The sequence below is a fragment of the Martes martes genome (assembly GCF_963455335.1).
Source record: "Martes martes genome assembly, chromosome: 12".
Classification (NCBI taxonomy): Eukaryota; Metazoa; Chordata; class Mammalia; order Carnivora; family Mustelidae; genus Martes; species Martes martes.
In genome coordinates, this window is record NC_137900.1 from 3,893,844 (window position 1) to 3,920,149 (window position 26,306).

The 26,306-nt window shown below is 50.8% G+C and overlaps 1 protein-coding gene across 3 annotated transcripts in view; it reads right to left on the bottom strand.

The window, feature by feature from the left end:
* FAM120A (family with sequence similarity 120 member A) overlaps positions 1–26,306 on the bottom strand; it is a 96,793-nt gene that overhangs the window by 15,726 nt on the left and 54,761 nt on the right. For all 3 annotated transcript variants that reach the window (XM_080819159.1, XM_080819158.1, XM_080819157.1), the window contains exons 8-12: positions 22,789–22,876; positions 20,936–21,163; positions 18,400–18,574; positions 9,334–9,583; positions 2,772–2,886 (exon numbers count right to left, since the gene is read on the bottom strand). In XM_080819159.1, the coding sequence (XP_080675285.1) occupies positions 2,772–2,886; positions 9,334–9,583; positions 18,400–18,574; positions 20,936–21,163; positions 22,789–22,876 (856 nt within the window). The remainder of the gene's footprint in view (positions 1–2,771; positions 2,887–9,333; positions 9,584–18,399; positions 18,575–20,935; positions 21,164–22,788; positions 22,877–26,306) is intronic.

The following is a 26,306-nucleotide window of genomic DNA, read 5'->3' on the forward strand; positions in this document are numbered from 1 at the left end:
GCTCAAGAGCCAAATGCCGGGGAGGCTGCCCGCCCAGCATTTCTCTGCTGGGCCGCTGACCCCTCCTTTGACTGACCACGCTCACCTGCACACACCCTGATGCTTTCAGGAGCCACAGGGCCCTGATAGGGTCTTAGAGCTCCTACTCCTCCATCTTTTATATTGTGCACTGAGTAGGTGAAACTGTTACAAGAATTTAAAGCAATTACAGGGACGTCAAGAGCAGGGGAGAGACGAACTGGACAAATATTGAGCCTATACAAATGTCCTTCTCCCGACCCTTTCCTTGGTCTCCTCCAGACACAGGGTCGGTGCTGATTAACCTTCACCACGACCTTCACGCGGGTACCCTAGGAGAAGCACCTAAAAAATACAGCAGGGAAAACAAGGTCCATGGATCCCTGTCATGTCTGCGATGAGCCATGCCGGACACGCAGCTGTTCATGGTCATGGCGGGCAGATGGAGTGCGCACAGACAAGATGCACTCTTCCAAGTCATTCTGAATTAACGCTTTCAACATCTTTCCCCACCACACCTCCCATCAGAAAACCCAACGAGAGGCCAAAGTCGGAATTGGGTCTTGCTCTTTTCTCCTCCTCTTTATTCTAAAAAGCATAGAATGGACAAAAATGAGCGAAGAAAAACAGGGTCTGGGCAATCCACAAACTGGACAAAGGCCCCTAAGACAACCACCAAAATCAAGAGTTGACTATATCCCAAACAGGGAAATGGCATTTCATGGAAAAGCATCATCCTTGCTTTTGATATATATAAAAAATTTAATGTTAAATGAAAAAGCAGTTTAAAATTTACTTTTCTGTCACTGAATTTTGGGACTCTCAGCTCTGCCTAGGGATTTCTGTAGCATTTAAATAATGACTATTCCTGCCAGCTCTCAATCTGATAGCTGAGAGAATCCTCAATCTTAAAAAATAAATAAATAAATAAAAACCTACCTAGCCCCCACCGGCCCCATGAATGCTGTTTCCCCCTTCTAGCTCTCCGGAACCTGGGCTGCTTGTGAATGAACTACCAGAGGTGCAGGCCATCCTCGAAGGGAAGGCGAACCTCCAGACCAGCAAGAGCCAAAGGGATAGTGGCGGGCCTCAAGTCACTGCACATAAAATCGGTCTTTCTAAACACAGCTCTCGAAACACCTGGCTTCAGAGGAAGGATCAGGAGAAAACCATGAAAGCACTAAGATCTCAAAAGAACCAAAATGAAAGCTTAGAGTGTGGCTGTCTTTCAAAAGTTACACCCTGTGTGTTGATCCAAAATGAAAAGGATATGGGAGAGAAGATGAACTTTGAGGAAAAGCAACTTGATGGTGAGTAAGGCTTGGTGGGCATACCTGATACCTGGCGGTCTGATTTTCAGAACTGGGATGTCAATACTGATGTAATAATCTAAATAAGAGAAACAGGAAGTAGAGGTAGAGGGATGGCAGCACACGCTAGTCAAAGTATTCACAACACCCCTGAGCACAGGCTGGGGACGAAGACAGAGCTGATGGCACCACCAGCCGGGGGCACGGGAGCGAGAGCCTGCGCTGAGGGCCAGCCTTTCGGGGACACCCAGCCAAATACTCTAGAACGAAAACTTAAATTCGAAAACATTACAAATGAAAATAATTTCTGTCTAACAAACAGAAAAGCTTGATCTGCAAAGTAAAGAATATAATTTGGGGCAGGTTCTAAGTTTTGTTGTCTCATTTAGCTCGTGCTGAAGTCATCAGAAGCTTAGGGTGACCAAATGTGACCTGGGCTCCGCATGGTCGAGGGCCACTCAACACCAAATTACTGAATTTAACTCAATAATTCAGGGGAACCAGACATTGATTGGGCCCCAACTGTGGAATACTGAAAATCTATACAGTGAGCCTCGAACACCCCTCCAGGGAAAGAATGCCTTCATAAAGAATGGCAAAAAGATCTAAAAGTGAAGGCAATTTGTCAAAAGAGATTATCGGATTACAAATCAAATATTAAAAAAACAAAAACAAAAACAAAAAACAAAACAAAACAAAAAACTATGTCAAAGAAAAAACATACCCTGTACATTAAAAATAAAGGCAAATCCACTGATTTAGCTAACTCTGGAAAGTCTTAAACTTTCTAAAGTTTAGCCCAGACATTACAGAAAGCAAGTACAGCCGTGCGAACACAGCGACTAACCCAAGTGCACTGAAAAGATAAGCACCCCGAAAAATCAGGGGACCACTTGGAGAAAATTAACGTTGCCAAAACAATAAAGAACAAAAGGAGTTACTGGAAGGAAAAATTAAAAGGAATACGATGTTAAACGCTAAGTAAAAGGGGTGCAGGGATGATGGTGTAACACTGTTCTTCAAGTGGCTTTTAAAGGGGTTTACAATTGAGGAGGGCCAAGACTACTTTTTAGAGAAAATGAATGCTGTTATTAGGAACAACAGAACGAAATGAGGAAAGAATCCTGGCCAGATGTGAGACAATCCTGAAGACCAAGCCCTCCCCAGGGTTCAGGGTCCCCACCTGAAACAAGCAAGTTCACTTCCTGATGTGAAAATAAGAGTAAACGCCCCCTGGTGACGAGGGAAAACCTCCATTGGACAGAAGTAGACTTGACCGTTTCCATCACCGGGAAGGATACTGCCTCTGCCCTGAAGGCTCCCAAGTCTGCGGCTCAGTTTTCTAGTCTAGCGCTCTGAGCGGCTCCGCCCGGTGAGGTCAGCCCTCATCACAGAACTCCAAAGCAACACTTCCCAACACAAGGAATGAGGCTTGTCCATTACCTTGAGCTCCTGCAGCTGGTCAGGCTCATAGAGTTTGGGGGACAGCGCCTGAGCCAGGAAGGCGTCCAGCTCCTGGCGACGCAGGATCCGTGCTCCAGGCCACTGCACCATATACCTACAGGTGGACAGAGAGGGTCTGGTGTCAGGATGGAGCAGTCACTGGTCACACGCACAACCTGGCGTCCAGGTTCTAAGGACTCTCAGATGACATGCGCTGTGGAGGGTACCACCAAGAGTTCTCCCCCAGTGTCTATGTGCACTGTAGGACACCAGCTACAAATGCATGTAAGGCACCTGGGCTTGACACAATGTTTGCTTTCAGAGTGATTAAAACAGCACAGCACATCTGCACGTGCTGCAAAGCCACTGCTCGGGGATTTCTGACGCGGCTTCTCTTCGGTATTCAAACCCTGAAAATACATTTCAAGCACTAATTTACACGATTTATTTATTTCAATTCAAGACCAGACACCTGGGAGGCAGACTCGAGGTACAAATAAAAAAGACACAGCTCCCGGTGAGGAGCGAGTGTATGTGAGACACGTGCACAGAAGAGGCTCGGGCCCTGGCATGTGGGCACCAGAGGAAGGGACAGGCAGGGGCCCAAGGGTCCAGAACTGATGTCACGGACTCCACCACCAGAGCCCACAACCCTTGGACACCCTGGCCTCTGGGGGGCAGCCCTGGTGTGAGCAGCTGGAGTGAAATTGACTTTCAAATTTGAAACATCCATCCGTGCTGTCTGCCTGGGATCCACCAGCATCCACGGTCTTCCTCCTTACTTGCCTTGCCACATGCCCTGCCTCCGTGACAACCCCAGGCCACCGAGCCAAGGCATGGCTGCCATGGCCCCAGCCCAAGTCTCCCCGAGAGCCCAATGGCCCCAGCCCTGCACCTGGCAAACCTGAAGGATGACTCAGTCAAGTTGCTGCTGGTCGCTAAAAATAACCTGGGGTGACAGACCCCTCTGTGACCTCTGACGGGCAATTAAAACACAGCCACAAGAGCCATGACATGCACAAAGCTCTTCCCAGGCCTGTCTGCTGAGGAAGTTCTCTCCAAGCTAAAAATCTAAGTCAATAAAAGCAGGAGCAAGTTGGTGTGGAGCCCTGAGTCAGTAATAATCAGTATTTGTCCACGGGAATGTGCATGAATAGGCAAAGCAGGAGGTTCTGCCCAGTAGATCAGGAGAAGTATTTTCAATGAAAACCTCAAGAGAACACCATAAGTTCTCGGCAGGTGCCAGGCACTGGTCTACACGGGCACATCCCACCTCCCAGCCCCACGGCCCTGGCAACCCCAGGCCAGGGGCCACCCTGCCCCACCTCAGAGATGGGGACCCACGGCAGAGCTTCCACGTTCTCAGAACAGGACGTGGTGTGAGGAGGAAGTACGGGTAATGTCCAGGCAAATGAGTGGTAGACACTGCATCTGTGGAAACTCAGGTTAGCGGGGTGTCTTTAACAGACATGTAAGTATCACTTCATGGAACTGTCGATGGCCACAGTGACAAAGGCCGAACCCATACAGCTGTAGGGACAACAGTCTGAGTCAGCGCTTGATGTGAGACACAGCAAGTGTGAACAAGGCCCCCAGTCCAACAACAGTGGCTGTGGGAAACACTGGGGTCTGTGTATGGCCTCTTCCTGCATATCGGCCGCACCTGGATGGTGACGAAACGCGCAGAACACGAGAGCTGTTGTCTCGAACACATGCACATGGACAGCACTGGCTCAGGATGTGCTTGGTGCTGTGCAGCCTTCCGGTGTCACCCTGCACGCCCACAAGACATGAATGCCTCCCCCCGCACACCCTCCCATGTTCCTTTTAAAATGATGAATGAGAAAAAAACGCCGTCCCGGGTGCAGGCTGGTTTTGTTAGCAGCAAAGACTCCTAGGAGTCAGTTTAGCTGAACAACAGTGTTTTTGGTTAGAATACCCGTATCTCCTCCGTTTGGCTTTCCAGTCCCATTTACACAAAACCATCGTTCACCTCTTTCTGGATGCACAAGGGTGCGACGCATGAGCGGAAAGGTCGGACTAAACCACACCACACAGGCCATCCCCACGGCATCACGGTCAAAAGTGACGGTGACGGGCAGCGGCCTGGCCTGCCCCGCTACCTGCCACACTGCTCCACCCAAGCAGACAGTAGGAAGCTATCTTCGAGGCCAGGCAGGGGCAGGTCCCAGTGCGACGCCCCCGGGAAGGCTATGATCCCCAGGGTGTGGACACAGGTACCACCAACTGCCTGCGTCTCGCTCCAGGGCTTAAGCCCTCCATCCCCTTATCTACCTACTGACCTGAGTCCCACCAGGACGGAACCCAGCCTGGGGCTCAGAACATGAGCTCTCTGGGATGAGGGCCGTCTGTCTCAGCTGTAGACTGGGAAGGCCGCCTACTGCCCTATTCTGGACACTCGTTCCACCCCCACACTGAACCTCGGCTCAGGTCTGCATCCCACCTCCACCCTACCCCCCTTGCAAGGATGGTTCTAGAGATCTGGCTGCTATCCTCCCACTCACCGCTGCTGTCACAGTGCTGACTGCCCCAGAAGGGACACAGGCATCAAGTCCACAACCACCACCACATTGCCGGAGCACCTGCCCAGAGGCAGGAACAGACCTTACTGCAGAGAGACACTGGTACACACGGACCGAGAAACAGTCCAGTCGGGGGCAGACAAGCAGCAGCCAGTGTCCGGGAGCTCGTTTGTATGGACAGCTTCCTGGAGCTGCCACCCCATTACTTCATGTGCTGTCTACAAGATGGACTATCTGCAGACAAGCCAGTGTTCGCTCCGCATCAGAGGAAGCCTGGAAGCTTCAAGGACTAGGAGAGACTTGGCAGCTGAATGCCAGCACGAGTTGAGGTCACCTGCTGCTGACACAGGACATCCCTGGGACAACCGGCAAAATCTCAGAAAAACATATACATGAGCTGTACTAAGAGGAGTTTTCTGATTTTGACAATGTCTTTGTTTTTAGAAACACACACCCAAGAGCTCAGGGGTAGAGGCCCACAGTTTCCACTCAAGGGCCAGGACACATGGACAGAACAAGAAAAAACTGCTGCAGTAAAATGAGCATGTCGGCAGTCTGGGTGAAGGACCGCCACAGAGTCCTCGAACTCCTCTCACAATCTGCTCAAGTCTGAAGTTATGCAAAACAAACAAAATCCAAAAAGTAAAGACAAAGAAAAAAGAAAACTAATGAAAGGGAAACCCCGTGGCTTACCACCAGCCCTGCCCCGAGCAGCCACCACAGCCAGGGGTCGGCAGCTGCACTCCCGCGGCCTCGGCAGTGAGCTGGCCTCACGCCTACCAGTGCCTGCTCACCGCCCGACGTCCCCGCCCACGGCAAACTAACCCTCTCTCCTTGGATTTGCAGACCATTGGCCTTGAGAGTGAAGGACCAGACTCCCTGGAGACAAGGCCTCACCACATTCGAAAACACCTGCCACAGAGGACAGCAAGTCCGTAAGGGTCCCATGGACACGGAGCCAACGGCCTGGGCACTGCGTCCCCCACTCGCAGCCCCGTCCCCATTTCCCGCACCTCCCCCTCCAACACCCTCCCGCTAGGCCTGGACAGGGATGGTGGCCTTCCAGACATTAGTCGACCCTCTTCCCCAGTTGCCAGCTTCCTGAATAAAGCAACCTCTCACTTCCCTCACCCATCTTTCGAGTGTTGATTTTCAAGAGGTGAGCTGCCATACCTGATTCTATCTGGCAACAGTCATCCGCTGGGCACCCACAGGGCCTCACTGCCTCCCCTCCCGGGACCTAAGCCCGAGCCCAGGGCCTCAGAGGCACCCATCAACCCTGACCCCTCCTCCTGGCTCCTCCATGCACCACCCCCTCCAAAATGTGAGGCCTCCGACTCAGCCTACCCCCACGACCCGAAGTCGTGCCATGGAGCCAAAGGGGCTGTGCAGTGTGCCGAACACCTGCCTGTCCCCAAGCCTAAAATGCAGAAGGTAGAACAGACTCTCTTAGTGGGAGTGGACCAGGCTGTTTACTGGTGTCCTGGCCCCCAAGCCCCCAGGTACTTGCCCTGTGAACCGCAGTCCCTCACCTCCACCTGACTGTCTCCTCAACCAGCTCCACCTCCTCAGGACCTGAAACTGTGAGAGGCTCTCCGCACCAGAAACCTCAGGTGTCCGCCCATCTCCACAGCCAAGCAGGTCACCTGCCTCCCACCAGAGTGCTAGAGCCTCTCATGACAGTCACATTTAATAATCTTCCCAAGTTCTAAAATGAGTATATTTTCTATAAACAATCACACACACACAAAAAATCAACCATAAAGACTGTCTTAAAAACGGGGACCAGGACAATCCTGAAATCTGGAAGACTTTACAAAGGCCTAAGAGTGATGGTCAAGGAGGGGCCACGGGGACAAGGACGGAGACCAGGTGAGGAGGGTGGCCTCAGGCGCAGCAGGCGGCAAGACAGCCTCTCTCCAGGATGGCGGACAGTCAGCTCTCTGCTGGGGTAAAAGGCCACACACCGATTTAAACTTGGAAGAGAGAAACACAATCAACTAAATTTATTCTTGCTAATTTGATCTCAGAACATCCAAAATCATCACTGATATAAAGAGGTCCATAAATGAATTTTCCATTCGAGGAAAAAAGGAGATTTGAAACAAAGATCTAGTCTCTCCCACAAAGCAATCCTCCGTACGCTTGTGTCAGCCAACCTCAGTCTGGTGAAGCAGAGGCTTCTACATGAGTCACTGACCTTAAAGCCTATGATGAATGTAAGAAATGTCAGGAACCGAACACTCGACTGAAGCTCTGTCCCATGATCTGCCCAGGGGGAGAAACAGGGGAGTCGGGGGCCAGGCAGGAGGGATACACAGGGCTGGGCCCGCAGGCTGAGAGGCCGCCATGCGGTATGCGAGGGCCTGGGAGACCTGACCGTCTGTACCCATAGGAAGGAGGGCTACCTGGAGAAAGAGAAGAAGGAAGGTGCTCCCAGGATGATGGAGACCCGTCAGGAGAACACACAGCCCAGCTCGACACAGCCCCAGCTGGTGACAACACAGCACCAGACTTAGCGATGGCAGGAATAGCCCGGGGGCCACTGAAGAAGGCAGAAGCTGGGAGTCCGCGGAGGTCTGAGGAAGGGTGGAGTGTTCACACAAATAGCCTCCCATGAAACAAAGGCCCCACCGCAGAGGTCTGCCGACACCCACCCCGCCTCATGGTTGGGGCGCAGGCACACAGCCCGCAAGAGACCACAGCGACAGAGGGGCAGCTGGACCTCCCAGCACTTGGCAGAAAAAACAACAGGACTTTACCTCCAAACACAAAGAGAGGGTCTTAAATGGATTCTGAAGTTAAGACAGAAATAAGGCATGATGTTGATTGATTCTGGTGAATACATTGTGCTTCTATCAGCAAATGTCCTTGTTTGTTCGAAAACCACACTCCAATATGTGGGTTAAAAAAAGGCTCTATTTTGCCCACCCCCCATCACCTCCCACTCTGCAACCACCAGTTTCTACTCTGTACTGGGGAGTCTGTGTGTGGTGAGCACTGGAAATGCACGTGACTATTGTATCAATATGCTGTACAACTGAAACTAATGTAATGCATATTATATAATTCAATTTAAAAAAAAATTAAAACTCTTGGGGTGCCCGGGTGGCTCAGTGGGTTGAGCCTCTGCCTTCGGCTCAGGTCATGATCTCAGGGTCCTGGGATCAAGCTCCATGTCGGGCTCTCTGTTGGGCAGGGAGCCTGCTTCCCTCTCTCTGTCTGCCTCTCTGCCTACTTGTGATCTCTCTGTCAAATAAATAAAATCTTTAAAAAAAACTAAACTCTTAAACAAAAAAAGCTCTTTATACAGTACTTGCAACTTTTTCCCAAGTTGGAAATTGGTTCAAAAAAACCCCTCAAAAAAGTAATGAAGCTAACTGAGGTAATGCCAACACAACTTCACTCCCAGCACCAATGGTGCCCTCATGGGGCCTGTCGGCTGAGGGCACGGCAGCACGCAGCGCCCAGATCCGGGTTTTCGATCCCTCTCCAAGGGCAGGAGCCAGCCCCCTGGAGAGGACAGGATCCGGGGCAAAACAGGGAAGATACAGGATGAGCCCCGGCATCTTGTGGTGCTAGAAAGCAAGAGTGTGCTGGGGGAGAAGGGACACAAGGGCCCACTGAATGAGCCCCCGAGGCCTGAGCTGGAACAATCTGAGCCACCAAATAAACAAGGACACAGCAGGAATAAAACCAATAACACAAGTCCATACCAATCTGCAAATGATTAAAAGAGGTACATTCTCCCTACAGAACTCCAAATAACACATAACACAACATGTACAGCCTTCAAAATCGCTAATATTTAAAGGACAGAGTATGTTTAAAATCAGTATGATATTTACACACAAAACACTCACCAAATGCACCCATTCCATAAATATACCACGCAGAATCAACCCAAATGCACAGCGCATTTCCATCACAGACATGACTACGAGACAAGGACAACTTCATCGGACACAGCCATGCACGTTCCACACGGAAGGCACCTGGGGGCGCCCGGCCGCACCTACCGTAGGACGCAGCACAGCACCGTGAGGTGGGTGGGCACGCTGGCCGGGTTGAGCATGGCTGGCGTGTCTGACCTCATGCAGGCCAGGAAGGCCCTCATCCTGCGGTTCTTGTCCTCCACCGCCTTCCCCAGCCACAGCCTCTTCAGGTTGGGGCAGGTCCACTCCCTGAAGGCAAGCGCTTCCACCAGCTCCGGCGTCTGTGGAGACTTCCCTTTGTAAGCTGCCCACTCTTTAATGATCACAGGTGGAACTGGAGGAGGGAAGAGCAGAGGACCATTTACGACCAGCTCAGCCACCAGAAGCCAAAACAAACCCAACCCTCCAATAACTACAGTCTGAAGAAACCATCGCTCACACCACACACTCTCTCATCAGCAAGCCACCGGCCACCAGTCCTCAGGTCTAGAACGTTCTGTCCCCTACGCACTTTCATGGTTCAATCAGATTTCCATTCAGGCCACGGATAAGTTTCTCCTCAGTCAAATCATGATTCGATTTCCCCATATAACTCATGTATAAATCAAGGATACTGGAAAACACGAAGTCTGTTAAGTTTTAATAATAACTCCTAAAATTCACAGAAATGTGTGATTACCACGGAAATCCAAAGGAAATCCAATTTAGATAGCTAATCTTTTCTATACAGATATCTTCACGAATCAGATTTGAGAAATAACCTGCACTCGGTGCCAGTCTGCTGAGGGCACCCTCAGGCACCCCTCTAAACTGTGTTTTGAGATGAGCAAGACCAAGTTTCCTGCAGTGAGACCCCAAAAGCCTAAGGCGGCAAACTGAGGCAAGATTCAGTGTTTTGAAATCCCAGGTGGTATCAGCACACAATAATTCTATTCAGGAAGACTGAAGACAAAGAATAAAATTCCCCATTTCACCTCCAAAAAAGTAAGAAGGTCTACACTATCTAATCCAAAACAACGGCCTCTTCTCCTTAGCTGTCTTACTACTATTCGAGTCTGTTAATTCCTAAAGCACCAACAAGCACCTCTTCCCATGTAAGTTTGAATCCAGTAAGATAAAATGCGACGGGGGAGTTGCAGCGAAGACATGGCACGCCACCACAGGGACTGTGTTCCAGTGTCTCCTCACGGCACTGACGGGACAGGCCGATGCTGGGCTCTGGGTGTGCATTTCCTAGGCAATGCCAGCTCACTTGGGCCCAAGAGTACCGGAGTACAAGTGGGGCCCAACCAGAACCAAGATGGCACTGGAACTCCACTGTCCTCTTCCACAGGCTCCTTCTACCCAAATGACAGCAGCCCAGATAGGCTCACTTTCCCGAAAGTACCTCCTCCCAAGGCAGACAGGAGACTGAAGGCCCACATTCTGACTGGTGGAATGACCAAACGACCACCTGCAGCTCCACCCCGTCCCACCTGCACAAGGTCCTGGAGAATGTGGGCAGCCAGACACCCGGACACACAGGACGTCAGCAACAGGACAGCCAGCTCCGCACACCCAGCCGCAGACAAGGCAGTGCACAAGGTGTGCTGCTGCGGAGCCCTGAGACCCCACCCCCAGGAGCAGGCTGCTGGAGTAGGGTACAGGTCGAGATAGCTCCCCAGAACTGTCTTCTTCCAAAAAAGTTACTGTTCTGTCACTGGGGAAATCCCTTTCATTCACATTTGAGTATCTTAACATTTAAGCACTAAAAAAATCTAAAACGCGTAAAATACTTAAAGTCCATCAAGTGCAAGCAGATACACACGTATATATAAACACATGCATCTTTGTAGTCATCCATGTTTTGAGACGCCAGACACGCACCCACGCAGTCCCTGTCCTAGGACTCACAATCTAGCTCCACGCCTGCCAAGTCTTGGCACATGCAGCACGCACACCAGGCAGTATAACCACAAGGCACCCTCGGCCCAACTAGTATCAGAGGCTGGCAGTCGTCAGCCCCGAATAAGCAGGCCAAGGCTGGTCACAAAATAAGCCCTTAAACAGCAGGCTGCTGTGTGTGTCTACTGGTTAATCCACAAGTACATTTCCATGCCAAAAAAGCAAAAACGCACAAATGTACTTTGTAACATGTTCATTTTGGCGGCAAAATATTAAAGGTACTGGTTAGATTTTATCTTTGGTTGTAGGATTAGCTCATCTAGGTTCTTTCACTTTCTCCCCACCACACATGCACACCTACACACATGCACGCATGCTCACATGAGGTGGCTGCCTGGCGCCAGGTCCCCGATCTGAGTCCACTCTGGGAGGCATCCCCACTAAGTCCATCTCCACTTCTGACCCCGCTGCTCGCTAACACCTACCAAGGTCATTTTACTTTATCGTGTCTTGCTTTCATCTGGAAATAGGTTTGGGTAGCACACTCTTGTTCTTGAGGCCCAGGCCCCACATGGAAGGCGGGTGGGGGACATGGAGCCAGCCTCTCACGCCCACCTGTCCCCACCTCATCCCCCAGGCTCCGAGACAGCGGTGCGCACAGAGGGCTCAGAGGGTCCCACATGTGTCCCAATCTCCAGGAGAGCTGCTGCGCGCACATCCTTCCAGCTGGCAGCGGCTGCCGGGAACTGCCTGGAGACACTGCTGGGGACACACTCTGCACTCACGAGGAGCGAGGGGGGGAGGGGCTGTGCTCCCTCTGAAAGAGGGGTCCCGTGTATTCACTTCCTCTTGTTGTTCTAAGTACTTTTGTTGCCCATCTCTACTACTCATGAACAGCTCAAATCTAATTTAGGAAATGCAAGTGTAGGAACACAAAACTTTGTTCCGAGAGCAAAGCATCTCCCAACTTGTTTTATCTTTAACATGTGTGTATCTGGTTCTGGAAATCTTTCTGCATACCACTAATAGTGGTGGAACCCACGGCCAATCACCTCATATGTATTTACTGAGCACCTTCTATGTACCAGGTAGGGGTGGGGAGCTGGGGAGGCCGGGGAGCCTCAGGGGCCAATCCCCACATGCCATGTCACACCCAGGGTATCCTTAAACCCTGAGGCCCAGCCCTGGGGCCAGGTACCACGGAAAGGGGCCAAGGACTCACTGGAACGCAATCTTGGGAAGGAAACATAGGCACCTCCTGCCTGTTAACATGGCTACAGGCTACAAGCGTGTGAGGTCGACCACAGTTAACTTGTGAAAGCCTAGTGTTGATAAAGGACCCCAAGGATGTCAGTTTCCAGGGTGACATGCGATAGCCCATGTGCACATACGCGTACATGCCCCTGCCCGGGAGGACAGAGGGCTCAGGCTCTGTGACTCCACTCACAGGGACAAACAGAGGCAGAGGAGCTAACAGCACATCCGCTGGGCTCCTGTGTTTGCAAAAAGCACTGGTTACGTGGGGATCACCCATGGGGAAGCTGGGGTATTACACACCCCTTGAACACACACATGTAGAACTCAGACAAGAGCATGGCCATGACAAGCCCATGTTGTAAGACATGACCTCATGCCCAGAGGTCAGCAGACCCAGCTGTGCCATCAGCAAACACTCAACTCAGCTTTTCCACCAAGAGAAAAACTCACTCTTTCAGGCAGACCTGCAAACACTGAACAGGAGACTATCTTCCTTCTCTTGTGTTAAAGCAACATTTACATCGGCAAAAACAACTCCAGGGTGTTGGTTTTCTGTACTGCTAGAGGCTACGTTTATGATGCACCTTCTTTACCAAAGTGCCCCTTCAAAACACAGCCTGGGACCCACTACATGTTTACACTTAAGCTGCCGGTGAGAACCCAGCATTTCCTTCAAATGGGAGTCATTGTCTTTGGTGTCACATGGAAACACAGGGAGGCCAGCTACCTTGCAAATCTGCTATAACTGACTGGGATCCATCCCTGACCAGGAATAATGAAAATGGTTCATTTTGTAAGCCAATTCCAACCAACCGGAGGTGGCTGCTGACAGAGCCGCGTGATGAAGAACACCTAAGCCCAGGGTCGGTGCACCGTGAGCACGAGCCATGTCCGCTACAGGCTGAGGGTGCGAGGGGGGCACGCACACATCACGGATACGGCTGAGGGAGAAGATGGACACAAGCTGCTCCCACGACGTGGCCCACTGGGCCTGCAGCCTGTGAGCAGATATGCGTGCGTGTGCGCACGTCGGGAGGAGGAATGCTACACTTGCTGAGCCTCACAGTAGAGAAAAACAACACAACCACACAAGTGAAAACAAAATCTGGTTCTTCGGTATCTACACAGAAACAGAACACTGGGCACAACGGCGGCTGGGCCTTCCTTCCCACAGGAAGGAGACGCATGAGGCGGCGGGGTCCAGCCGGCTCTCCACTCCCCTGTTGTGAACGCGTGTGTGGGTGCCCTCTCCGCAGGCCCCAGAGCCTGGTGCTCCCAACACATCAGAACCCAGGAGGGCAAGGACCTACGATGGACGTGAAGGAGGCCCACAGACTGCCGCATGGAGCTGTCTGCCCGTGCAGCTGCCCCTCAGGCTCAGCTGCTCGCAGGCCGGTGAGGAAAAGGCGGTAGCCAAGGCTACTCCTGGAAAGCTTTGTAGAGTAAGGAAATTCAGATAAATATAAACAGCCTTCACAAAATCACAGGGGAAATGTGTATGATAACCAAATTTCACACATATTAAAACAATACACTAATATGGGTCATGTTATTCTGTTTTATAATATAATCCATAGTGAAACAATTTAATTTTACTCCTTTCTAATTAGCAGAACCAATTACTTGGCACAAACAAAATTTCTAAAGTAAAAAGCAAACTGGGCCACGAAAAAATCTATATTCTCTTGGCTTTTCTTGACTATTTAGAAAGTGGAGATTTTCATCTTTTGTCTATACCTTATGTCCCTTCACTGTGTATAAGCCTGTTTCTTTTACCTAATTTTGAGGTCCTGGGGAGTCTTGTTGAAGAAAACAGAGGCCAGTTTTCATAAGGGAACAATAATTGGAAAATGCGCCCATCACTGAGCTTTACCTCCTGGACTTCTACCTCTTCTACAGTGGCCAAGGAGCCTTGTTACCCTGCAGTCCTTTTGGAACCAGGCCCCCTTTCTTCCCACCCCTCCTGCTGACCCTGGGGTGCTGAAGGGCAGCTGAGGGGAACCCCGGGGGGCAGCAAGGCTGGAGCCACCAGCAAGGTGGGAGCTTCATGCTCCAAACCTCCGGCCTGGCGACTGTCCCTGGGCCCCGCCCAAGTGCCGGCAACAACAAAGACAGATCTCTGCACCCACCTCACCCCAAAGCAACTGTCTCTGTCCCCATTCAGAACCCGGGGTTAATCGCTTGGGCGATCTTCTGCGTGGGCCCCCCCCGTTGGTGACTTTGAGCATCTTATTGTCCTATAAAACAAGCTTCTGATGGATCTCCTAACAGCAAAACAATGGAATCCAGGGATGGATGCACGGAAAACAGTCTGCCAGCACATAACTCAGTAGGACTTTCACAGGCCAGAGTTTTTAAGGATCTGAGGGTGGATATCCCCCACTTTAACCATATGACTTTAAAAATGAACCTTTGCTAAATCACACAAGCACTAAAGCACTCATTATAGACTATGAAACATTTTATCCTGTGTCTTGATTAAGAGACTACATTTCCGGGGTGGCTGAGTGGCTCAGTCAGTTAAGTGTCTGACTCTTGATCTTGGCTTAGGTCTTGATCTCAGGGTCATGAGTTCAGGCCCTGGACTGGACTCCACACTGGGCCTGAAGCCTCCTTAAAAAAAGAGAGAGAGATACTACATTTCCAAATGGATACATGTCTTCAATGTGGTGAGAGTTCAATATTTTTAAACAACCCCTTAGACTTCCATGTGCCCTCTGACTGTTTCTCTCTGACAACAAAGCCCTCCCAGGGATCCCCCAGCTGTCACAGTGAGCGTGTCAAACCTGCATCTGTACACCCAGCATGCTGACACCATGCTGGGCCCGAAGCCTCCTCACCTGCTTCAGACGGCTGGCTCACCTGGGACCCACGGCGCAGACCTCGGGGCCAGGTGGCATCTGAGAAACAAACCTGTCCCAAAGACCTCATGGTGCACGGTCAGTGCTTTATGACTCTCATGCAAAGTGCCACTGACTTCATTCCATCCACAGATGGTCTAAGAGTGGCCAGGGGTAAATCAAGGTTTCAGCAGACTCAACTCTCAAACCCTGCCGACCAGGAACTTTGGAGCAACTGCTGCCAGCACGACCACGGCCATCCTCACCTCATCCACAGCCCCAAGGACTTCCTCCCTAAGAGCACTGAAATGCACTATCACTTACGACCTGGTTCAGGCAGGAAACCCATGGCAGGGGCATCTCACATTAGCACCGAGAGTCAGCTGGGATCTAAGAGCGGGCCTCAGTGAGCAGTCCTCGGAGAACCACCGTAATGCACTATTCGTGAGAGATGTAAGGTCACCAATGCGCACGTTCCTCCCTCACACAAGGTTTGCTCTAGGAAAGCTGCCAGTGTTCCGGCTCAAGGCTCCCAACAGCGCCTAAGGACACAACTCCACCCTGTAGGGAGCGGGCTCTTGGTTACCATGATAGTCAGCAACTAAAGGCAGGCATTACTGACCTAAAAACCTTTTCTAACGCTGTTTTCCCCTCATTAAGACAACCAATGCATGAAACAAATTCAAGCGTATCAGGTCCCCAAGACCAAACAGACCTGGATTCTAAAGCCACTCATTACAGAGCTAACCACAGTCTCTTAAACCGTGGACTCAGAGGTCAAATGGACACATCTTTCCACCTAGAGGTTCACCGTTACCTGTAATGCACGTGAATCACACACTTCTCTAGGTGCCACTGACGTCCCAGGGCTGGTTCACAGCTCCCTTCCCTCTGTCTCAGTTCGGCTGCCTGTCCCTACCCAACCCACTCCCCTGAACAGAAACGTCCTACCCTCCCCCACCCTTCGGTGGTTTTCCCGTGACGGACAGAGAAGTCAGAACCCACTTTCTTCCATCACCTGAGCAAAAAGACCAATGCGCAGCACCATCCTCCCCCAGAAACTCAGGCAGGGGGCACCTGGGTGGCACATTCAGTTAAGTGTTCAACTCTTGGTTTCGGCTCAGGACATGATCTCAGGGTTGTGAGATCGAGCCCCGCATCGGGCTCTGTGCTTAGTGCACAGCCTACTCAAGATTCTCTCTCTCCTTCTGCTCCACCTCCCCAGCTCCCTCTCTCTCAAAATAAATAAATAAATCTTTAAAAAAAAGAACATATATATACACACACGGACTGGTTGAGTTTCTTTTGTATATATACAAAAGAAACTCAACCAGTCCACATGCTCCCATGTACAAGAGCTTTAGAAAAGCTTGGAGTCTGTCTGTGCCACTTCTCTCTCCCTCTTCACCATCCTGTCCCTACGCTACCCCACCTGTCCTCTCTCTGCATGCCCAGCCCTGCACCACAGTGCACTGCTCTCGTTTATGCCCCGAGGGTGCTGGTTTGTGCAGTGAGTGCCATCCCATGACCCCTGCATCCCCTACTGCCTGCTCAGAGGCCAGACAGACATCTGCACCGCCCAGGTATGGAACAAGCACCGAGAGGGTGAGCATGCCGTGTGCCACGGGGGCACCGCACACCTGCAGCAGGGCAGAGACCAACGCTTACTTCCTGCCGTCCCTGGCACCTGCAGCTCACCCGTGACGCAGAACTCCCTAGATGAGAGGAGCACACACTGCCCACCACTGGGGGTGCGCACGGAGCACAGCCCACCCGGACGGCTCTACAAAGCTGTGGCTGCTGCAGACGGCACCCATCCTGGAAAACTCCCAGGAGCGTGCTAAGTAAAGATAACTGTCTCTGGAATATAACCAAACGAGAAAAAGAACAGCCTTCACCACAAAAGCCAAAACGGTGCTCCAGAGCCAAGGACATGGCAGAAAGTGGGGCTGCCCAGAGCTCTGTGGCACCTGGCAGTCTAGGCCAAGGCAGAAGCAAGGGGCCATGGCCCTGGAAGGGAGGTCACAGCTGCAGGCCCGGGCCAGCCAGTGCCGAAGAGTGGCTGACCCTGTGTAAAGTGAGAAAGAGGATGTGTCCACCAGGAACGTCCTGGCCTTGCAGCGTCCACTGACAACACTGAGTGTTTCCACGGAGCCTCCAGCCCCAGTCAAGGCGGCCGACGATCAGCTAGAGGCAGCCTCAGAGTTCAGTGGCCACCCTCCAGCCAGGGCACTGGCAGGCACTTCATTCTAAAGCTTACCAAACCACGTAATCAGAAACAGAAAAAATCAGAACCTATGGAACAAGCTTTCAGAATTGCTAGAATCTCTCTAGTTCAGAGTCCAAAGATAAGACCTACTGTCATATGTGTCCCTAAGCCACCACGCCTGCACCAAGCCACTGCACACGCAGGGGATCTGTCCCTAAACAGTCTTAGTTGAGGGGATGATCTGGTCTACGACATCCACAGTTCAGGATATTCTTATTTTAAACTGTACGTTTTGGGAAACTTTTCTGTATTTTCTAACAGATATACAGTGACTTTTACATTTCCCACATTAGTAGATAAAATAACCTAAAACAAAAAGACACGGTTCTCCCCAAATATTATGCTGGCCATTGGAAGATGGAAACGCATGCTCTGACCTCAGCTTTTGCCGACATGTCAAACAGCACCTTCTGTCTTTCCACTTCCCCTCCACCCCAGGGTCGATCAGCTGGAGTCCTCGAGGGGGACGGTGACCAGGGCCCTGTCTGCCGCAGGCCGTGTGCACGCACACGCCACCCGCACAGACGCAGCCACACGCAGGGAGGGCCTCCCCAGGAATACAGACTTTGCAGCGCAGATGCACTCGCGGACACCGGAGCAGACGCCGCTGTCGCCCTGCCTGGGACGCACTTGCCACAGGAGAGGCTGCCCATCCGGACCATTTCCAGATCAACATCCAGTTTAAAGTGCACACGTTTTACCAAATACACAGCACGACTGGAATGTTACTGAGGAAAACAGCCCATGGCTGGTCCTCCTGTCCTAAGGGCCCCGTGGAGCCCACTGTCTCGCGTGGGGACACTCGGGTCAGATTCAGTCACGATCCTCTAAGGCTTTGGAAAATGCACAAGAGATTACGAGGTACTGAGGAAAACAAACAATGGATTTCACAGTACATACATTCTGGTGGAAGTCTGTTCTTTCTAAAAGCAAGTCTCTCAGTTTTCTTTCTGCTTTCTGCCAAGCTAAACAGCACTCCGTAAACATACTGGCGAACTGGCCTATAGAGCAGGGCGGCGGGAGGCAGGTCTTTGCTGGCTTCATCTTCAATAGAAACAGCAATTTTGATTTCACCCTTTGCATGGAAGAAAGCAGAATAATATTGCACATTTTTCATGTTGAATTTACAACAAACTCACAGAAATATACTGCATTATCTCCAGTTAATGACATTGCAATTCTATTCCAAATCAATTGCTTAACCACTTGCGTGCAGTGGGGTGTCAGGGCGAATTTATTTAGTGGGCTGTCAAAACATGCTCAAAGAGCCAAAATAAAATCTACATGGTTTCATCTTTAAATTGGAACCAAGAGCATAAGGAAACCACATAGACGACCCCGAAGTCGTTGAAACAATCTGGACAGGTAACAGCAGACAACAAATAGACTAGAAAATGCTGAGAACTTGCAAATTTTACTTAAGAGTCAAGATGGTCATATGCAATGAAATTCATAAATTTTAATGACCTATGTGAAATCCAAGAAATGAGTGTCCTGAAAACAAAATGGTCAAATTGTCTTTACCAAGCTCTTCCATAAAACACGAGCACGTGCATACATGGTCTCCCGAAGAGCACGCCCTGCAGCGCCCCTCATTCTGCACGGTTTCGGCACGTGCCAGGACTGGGGGGGGGCGTGACTCCTGAATGAGGGGCACGCACAGCCGCTGGGGTGGCCCTCGAAGGAAGCCCCACTCTGCTCACAATCCACGGCCAACACGGCACAAGACAAGGGGCTGCGCGTCTGCACCTGAGGCGGTGGCAAGACCTCTGGGGCCCCGTCTCGGACATTCTATGGCATCAAGGTGCATCTCAAGAGATTTTGCACAGAACTTTATTTAGGGATGTTCATGACATAAGAGTATACATATGACCTTCAACGTCTGTTAAATTAATCACTACTTACTCTTTCAATAACTGCATGGCATTTGCTCTTTCTTCATAGATCTACGTGAGAGAGAGTGCAGTGGGAACTCTCTCCCGGTCCCTGGCTCGGCCAGCTGCCTGCGTGAGTGTGAAGCCTTGCCTCACCACAGGCGTGTCGGCCTGACAATTTAACACCAGAGCCACGTAGCTCACAGCAAACAGCATGTCTGACACTCTAAGCTTTCCCTAACGTACAGAAAAATAATAGAAGCATTTTAAAATTGAAGAGATAATCATTTACTTTTCTCAACCATAGTCACTTTACCAATATTTGCCCTTGAGATGAGGGAGTGGTGGAGGAGGACAGGCCATCTGTCGCTCAGCTCGCCACTGAGCAGACCACAGTGGGCAGGGCAGAAGCACAGGGGTCTAGGACCTCGCAGCCCACACAACCCCACAGGGAAAAGGTGCAATCTCCCCCGAACCTGGGTCCCTTTAAACTCAGCAAATCCTTCTCCCGTGAGAGGAACTTTCCACTTACCCTTACTTATAACATGCGATGCCGCTGAAAAATAAAATGTTTACCTCACAACCATAATCTGAAAAGTGATACCATACGTGCAGACCCATATCACATTGTGCATGACACCTGGAGGCGACTGTGGTTTAAACATAAAACTCGTGGTGCCCTTGGACTGACACGAGGGAGCGATGCTCGGGTTAGCCAGCTAACGGTCGCTGTCCAGCTCGGGGTGCTGTGGGGCAGGGGGCTTGTGTACTTACTGACCCCACCGTACAAACCACAGACGGATTGCAGAAGCAGAGAGAAAAATGTCTGATTATCTGTGGTGGTGCAGACACTGATGAAAACATGTTAAAAATACATGATGGCAATAAACCCATCCACATGAGAAATCTGGTCACCAAAGTTACATCTTAAATCTTGGGTGTAGGGCCGTAAACATCAACAGAAAGACTACAAGTCACTGAGGAAGTTTAAATGGACACATAGATCCATTCAAGACACCAAGATTCAAAAACAATGCCACACTGGCTGTCCACTGAAGCATACGTTTGGTAAGACACTAATAAAGTGAAATCCTGACACTACGTAAACACAAAATCGCATTTTCTGACTGTTAGCATGTCACACAGTCCTGTGTTCGATTTTCTGCTGAAGGGCTCTAAGAGCCACACTCGACAAGTCCAAGGATGCCGAGCGCTGTCTGCCACTCCGCAGGGGCACTCTAGGACAGAGGACAGAGAAGACAGGCAGGGCACGTGACAGCTCATTAAACCTGACAGTATGGCATAAACATGGTACAAGAAATTTTAAAATTAGAAAGTAAATAAATAAATAAAATCACAAGTCAGAAAATTAACATGATGTGCCACTAACTAGAAATCTCAAAACTATTTTCTATCAAACTGAAGGGGAAAATAAGGCTTTCCCACGTTCTTCTCTTACTGCGTTTATAGGTACGCATTTTCGCCTTTTCTCTCAATGTTTACGAAGGCGGAAATGCACTCCATTTCAGGTGCCTGGTCAGACAGAAAACAGCCACCCGTACCTTCGTCAGGACGTGGAAGATATAGGGGTACATCAGCCCCTTCTTGTGCCGGTGCTCTGCCACTCTCAGTACCTCAGGTGCCACCGGGGGCAAGGGCGGTGTGGTGATGTCCATGTGGTTGCGGGTGGGCATGGACAGGAGGCAAGGGATCGGCTGCACAGTGCCCAGCTGGCTCCCCTTTCCTTCAGCAAGCTGGCTGCCTGAGGAGGCAGTGGACGAGCCTTCCGTCTGCAGAGCCACGGGCGAGAGGGGAAAACAGGTCAGGTCATGTTTCCACACAGTCCTTTCGCTGTGTGTCCCGTGCAGAGGACCCTCCCCAAAGACAGGGAGTGGCAGTGGCCCCCTGAGCCTGTGTGAGGGTGGGCCCCACCACAACTACTCCCAGGGGCCCCTGTGGGCAGGAATGGCATTCGATGCTTGCTGGCCCCCCGGAAGCCACCGTGTGCTCTGCTCTCTGTGTGAAATGGGAGGGGATGCTCAGAGAGGCTGTGTCACTGCCCAGGAACTCACTCGCAGCACAGAGGCTCACACCCCTCCTCACCACCACTGCTGGCATTTGGAGAACAAAGACCCAAACTCAGGCATTCCCTCTCATCATCAAAAAGTCCCAAATTAAGTACACACAGAGAACTGCTTACTAAAAATTAAAGAAAGAAACAAGCTAATTCCATTGAAACTGATGATCAGATCTATATATGATGACAAAGAAATATGTACGTAGAACAGCATTAAGTGAAAAATACCCATCCTGTAACAACCAATCACCAAAACATAGAACATGTACGAGCTGCAGAGGAGGAGTGGTCCCCACGTGGGGCTCAGGGATGGAAAGTTGTAGGCAGCAGACTGGGGAAAGGGAAGGCAGAGGGATATCCTTCACCTCCTCTTTATGAATTTTAGCAAAGTCCAAAGTGTTTACTGAGATCAATTATTATTTGCACAATTAACGGTTTTATTCTTTCTCATGACAAATGCTGGAAATAATAATTCCCCATTACTTAATTTCATGCCAATCTAGGGAACATACATTTCTCTGTTCTGAAACAAGATGTGTTCTTTACAGTATGTACTTATGTGCTTAATTTTACCCTTTAAAACACAAAGTACCAAAACTGATCTTAAAAAAAAACTCAAGGATAATCCACAAGTGTTTTCTATACTCTCCATTCACAGAATGTAGACACAAGCAGCTGAAAATTTTGGAAAGTACTTTGCAAAGAATAGGCAACCACAAAGCATTTGTTACTTCTTCACGAGACAATCCTTCAACAGAAGGAGTATTCCAGAGTCTTAAATGAATTTCCGACACGGTGTCCCCATATGTAGAGACAAGCCCTCTTCCAGCTAGAGATGTGGTGCATCCTAAGGAACCACACGCCGGGGACAGGCTCTACAGTTGAAAGGTATTGCGAGGGATCACTAGTAACAGGGAGAGGCAGATAAAAGGGGGAATGGAATGTACTTTATTTTCATTTTTAATCTGTACATTTGAAGTGATTCCTTATTCAACCCTGCAGTCTGTGCCCACAGACGGGGGTGCTTTCCAGAAGGTTCCACCCAGCCTGGGAAGACATGAGTTGTCTCCCTCCCCTCCCCGTGCATCTGGGACCCCCTCCCCTGCACCAATGTCTGGGACCCATCTCCCCGTCAACGTCCTCAACACACCTCCCCCGCCAACATGTGACCCCTTCCCCTCCCATTCCCAAAGTGGGTGACACCCCCTTGCCTTCCCACCCTCCCTGTGTCTATTACTCATAACATGCTTTAAAAAAAACAGCACTTTGCTTTGAACAAATTCCTAACATCACATGCTCAAAGAGTCAATATCTGAAGAATAAAAGCCGACCTACTACCTTTGTTTGGTCTCCTGGGTCTCCCCGCGCTTGCGGCTCTGAGTGGCTTCCCGTCTTCTCCCAGCCTATTTTGTTCCCACTGATATGGCTAAACATAAACAAAAGGAACACGGTCAGATTAGCGTCTGCTTTCCCCCACACCAGCCCCGACAAGCCGGCCTGCACTGAGCCTACAGACTCAGCTTTCCCGACCTGGCCGCCCCCAACAGACCACCTCCAGAGAGAACCCTGCGCTGGGAGCACATTCTGCCTGCTCAGGCCAGCAGTGACATCACACTCCAGAAGAGAAACACAGAGCACTAAGCCAGCACAGGGCCCAAAGACGGCCAGGGATGGCCACAGAGGGGTCTGATGCAGCCCTGCCTTGCAGCAGGCTCAGCCGTCACGAAGAAACAGGATAAAACAAGCCCACTGAACCGACGGCTATCAGGCAGGGGAGGATTCAGTGTTATGCGGATCAAGTGTTACTCATAATTCATACAGACGTGTCAGCTACAAGGTGCCGAGAGACGGTACACGGGGCGCTCAGCACTATTCTTGGAGAGGCTGCCGGAGCGCAGGCGAGGGTGACTCATCAGGGAAGGCAGAGGTGGGTTCAGAGAACAGATGGACGGCACAAACTTCTCTGGGAATGGCCTCAAGTGACAAAGTGGTAACTAGGGTGTGGGAAGGGATGGGGAAGAGCAGGAGGGGCTCACGGGCCAGACTCATCAATCAGCGGCTGGAAAACACTGTAGGTTGTGACCCGTTAACAGCTCAGTTAAGACAATTCAACGGGCTTAACCAGCACTATTTTAGAAGATTCTATTTATTTGTCAGAGAGAGCAAGACAGCAAGAAAGAGCAAGCATACAAGCAGGGGGAGTGGCAGGCAGAGCGAGAAGCGAGTTCCCTGCTATGCAGGGAGCCCAATGCAGGGCTCGATCTCAGGACCCTGGGATCATGACTTAAGCCAAAGGCAGACGCTTCACTGAGTCACCCAGGCACCCCAACCAGCATTTTTAAAAACATTTTAAAATGGAACAGAATGCAGTAAATGTGAGACACATGGCATTATCTCATACGTTATTTTTCCGCTTGTTATCATAGACCACAGCACCGAAGTTCACTGTGGTCCCGGGGCAAACTTGTGAAGAGCGCTACCCTGGAGGGAGCTGGGAGTCTGGAGGCGCCTGAGGCACAGCCCTGCAGACAGGGGCTTTCCGTCATCCCCCCCCCACACCAAAACCAGTTTCTAAAGCCAGTGCTGGCCATAAGGTCTGCCAGGGAAGACTGCTTTTACTGGACTTGCCTTTCTAACTGACCCACGGGACAGATGGAGAGTTGTCAAGACCCATAATTCTCCTGGGACGCCTCGGCAGCTCAGTCGGTTAAACGTCCAACTTTTGATTTTGGCTCAAGTCATGATCTCAGGGTCCTAGGATGGAGCCCCTCATCAGCTCTGCAGTTAGCAAGGTGCCTGCGTCTCCCTCTGCCCCCCTCGACCCCACTCGTGTGTGTGATCTCTCTCTCAGGCAAATAAATAAATCTTAAAAAAAAAAAAAGGACCCACTATTTTCCTATCTTCCTCATTTCAGTCATTACCAAAACAAAACAATGCAAAAAGGAGAGAGGAGGAGCAGGCTGTCCATCGTAAGCCAAGAGTCGCGCCCCACATTGTTCCTCTCAGAGCCCATTCGGCTCCTCAGTCCCAGCATGGGATGGGGCCCCGGGATGCTGCCCGGTGTGTGGGTTCCTGGTCATCTGCAAGGACTCAAAGCGCTGCTCTGTCCGGGTCTGCTCGTCCCCTGCGCCCTCTCTGACCACAGCTCTGCCAAACCACAAGGAGCCCTACTGATGAGGAGACGGCACCACGGTACATGCAAGCAGTCCAAGAGCCTAACGATCATTCTGTTTCAACCTGAGACCAAAGCAGCCACGGCGAGGGGCTCAGGACGTGAGTCCGCAAACCTGACACCTGAGTGGGAGTCAGAGGGGACGGTCCCACCACACACACGTCTAGCACGTGCACTCCAAGCACTGGGAAGGGAAGGCTGGCCGCACTCAAGTGGTCTAGAACATAGCATGAGAAGAGCAGCTTATGTAATTTTTCACTAAAAAGTCAGTGACCTTTGTTTAGTGAAACTTTGGAACAAGTTATTTAAATCCTTAAAAGTTTCATAAAGAGATGTAACATCTATTAATTACAATTTTAAATAATTAAGTACAACACACCTGTAAAAAACCACCAAGTTACAAGTGAACGGCTTAATGGACGTCCACATTCTGAGTGGGGTAGCCCCACTGAGACGGGGCTGACACGCCGGGAGGTCTCTCCTGGCCCCACTCCAGACCTCCTCCCCAAGGACAATGGCTGTGAGACCGCTAACAGCAAACATGGCCTTCCCTGGGCCTCGAACGCCACAGAAACATATCCGCGCAACTGCCCAGCGGTTTGGGCTCAACCACGCTCCTGCCCGCTGTGCTGTTCAGCCCCACTGCTGGACACATTCTGGGGACAGCAAACCACAGTCAGGTCTCCAGTCCAGCCCCCCAAACACCCCAGGAGCTCCCGCCCTGGACACGCAGGGTCTCCTGCGGCGCCCGCCACAGCCCTTCTCCGGATGTGCCGACCCCCACACGGTCTGGTTTGCGTTTCCCTGATGACAATGGAGATGAACACTTCTCCACATGTGACGTCTTCTCTCGGCGCTGCTTGTACAAATAACGCACATACTTTGTCTCCACTGCAGACAGTGTGCAAAATGCTCTTCTTACAGACTTCTAGGCAGTCCTACGTTGTGGACACCAGTCCTCGGTAAGGCAGCGGAGTCTCGCACCCTGGTGGACTTCAGCCCTTCTCTTCGAGATAAACAGGTCCTTGTTTGTGACGTCTCATCACGCAGGCCTTAGTGGCAGCATCACCACAGCACAGGCTTCTCTAGCCACCCGGTCCCTGCTCTTCTCATGGCTGTGTCCCTCCTGGCGTGCGCCACATTGGCACTGAATTCCTGTCCATCTCCATCACTCAAGAATACATTCCATGAAGATAAGCGCTCACAGCCACCACCGACCGGGAGCCCAGCTGCTAAAGGAATGAATCATATAACCGCAGCCTAAAGGTATGTGGAGAAGACAGCATAAACCGGACTTCTCCATGCGACACAAAGCTCAACACGGGGACTCGTTAGGCATACAGCCCCATAAGCACGCAAACCTCACGATGGGTCCCAGGCCAGCGAGCACCCGGGCAGAGTGGCAGGGAGACCATGCTGACCGAAGATCGCACAGAACCTACATTTACAAACACTGGTTTTGTTGTATATGGATAATTACCAAAGTAACAGTAATGTCATAATCTAGACGACCTTACAGACTCCTAATAATCATACCATAAACCTGAAATTCTGCCTGAAAAGCATCTTGACAATAGCCAGTTTCTCTAAAGTCCCGAACACTTCACTAGGATGACTATGTCGCTTTACAACTTAAATCAAACTCTTGACATATGACAGACGCCTTGCCTTGAAGAACACGCGC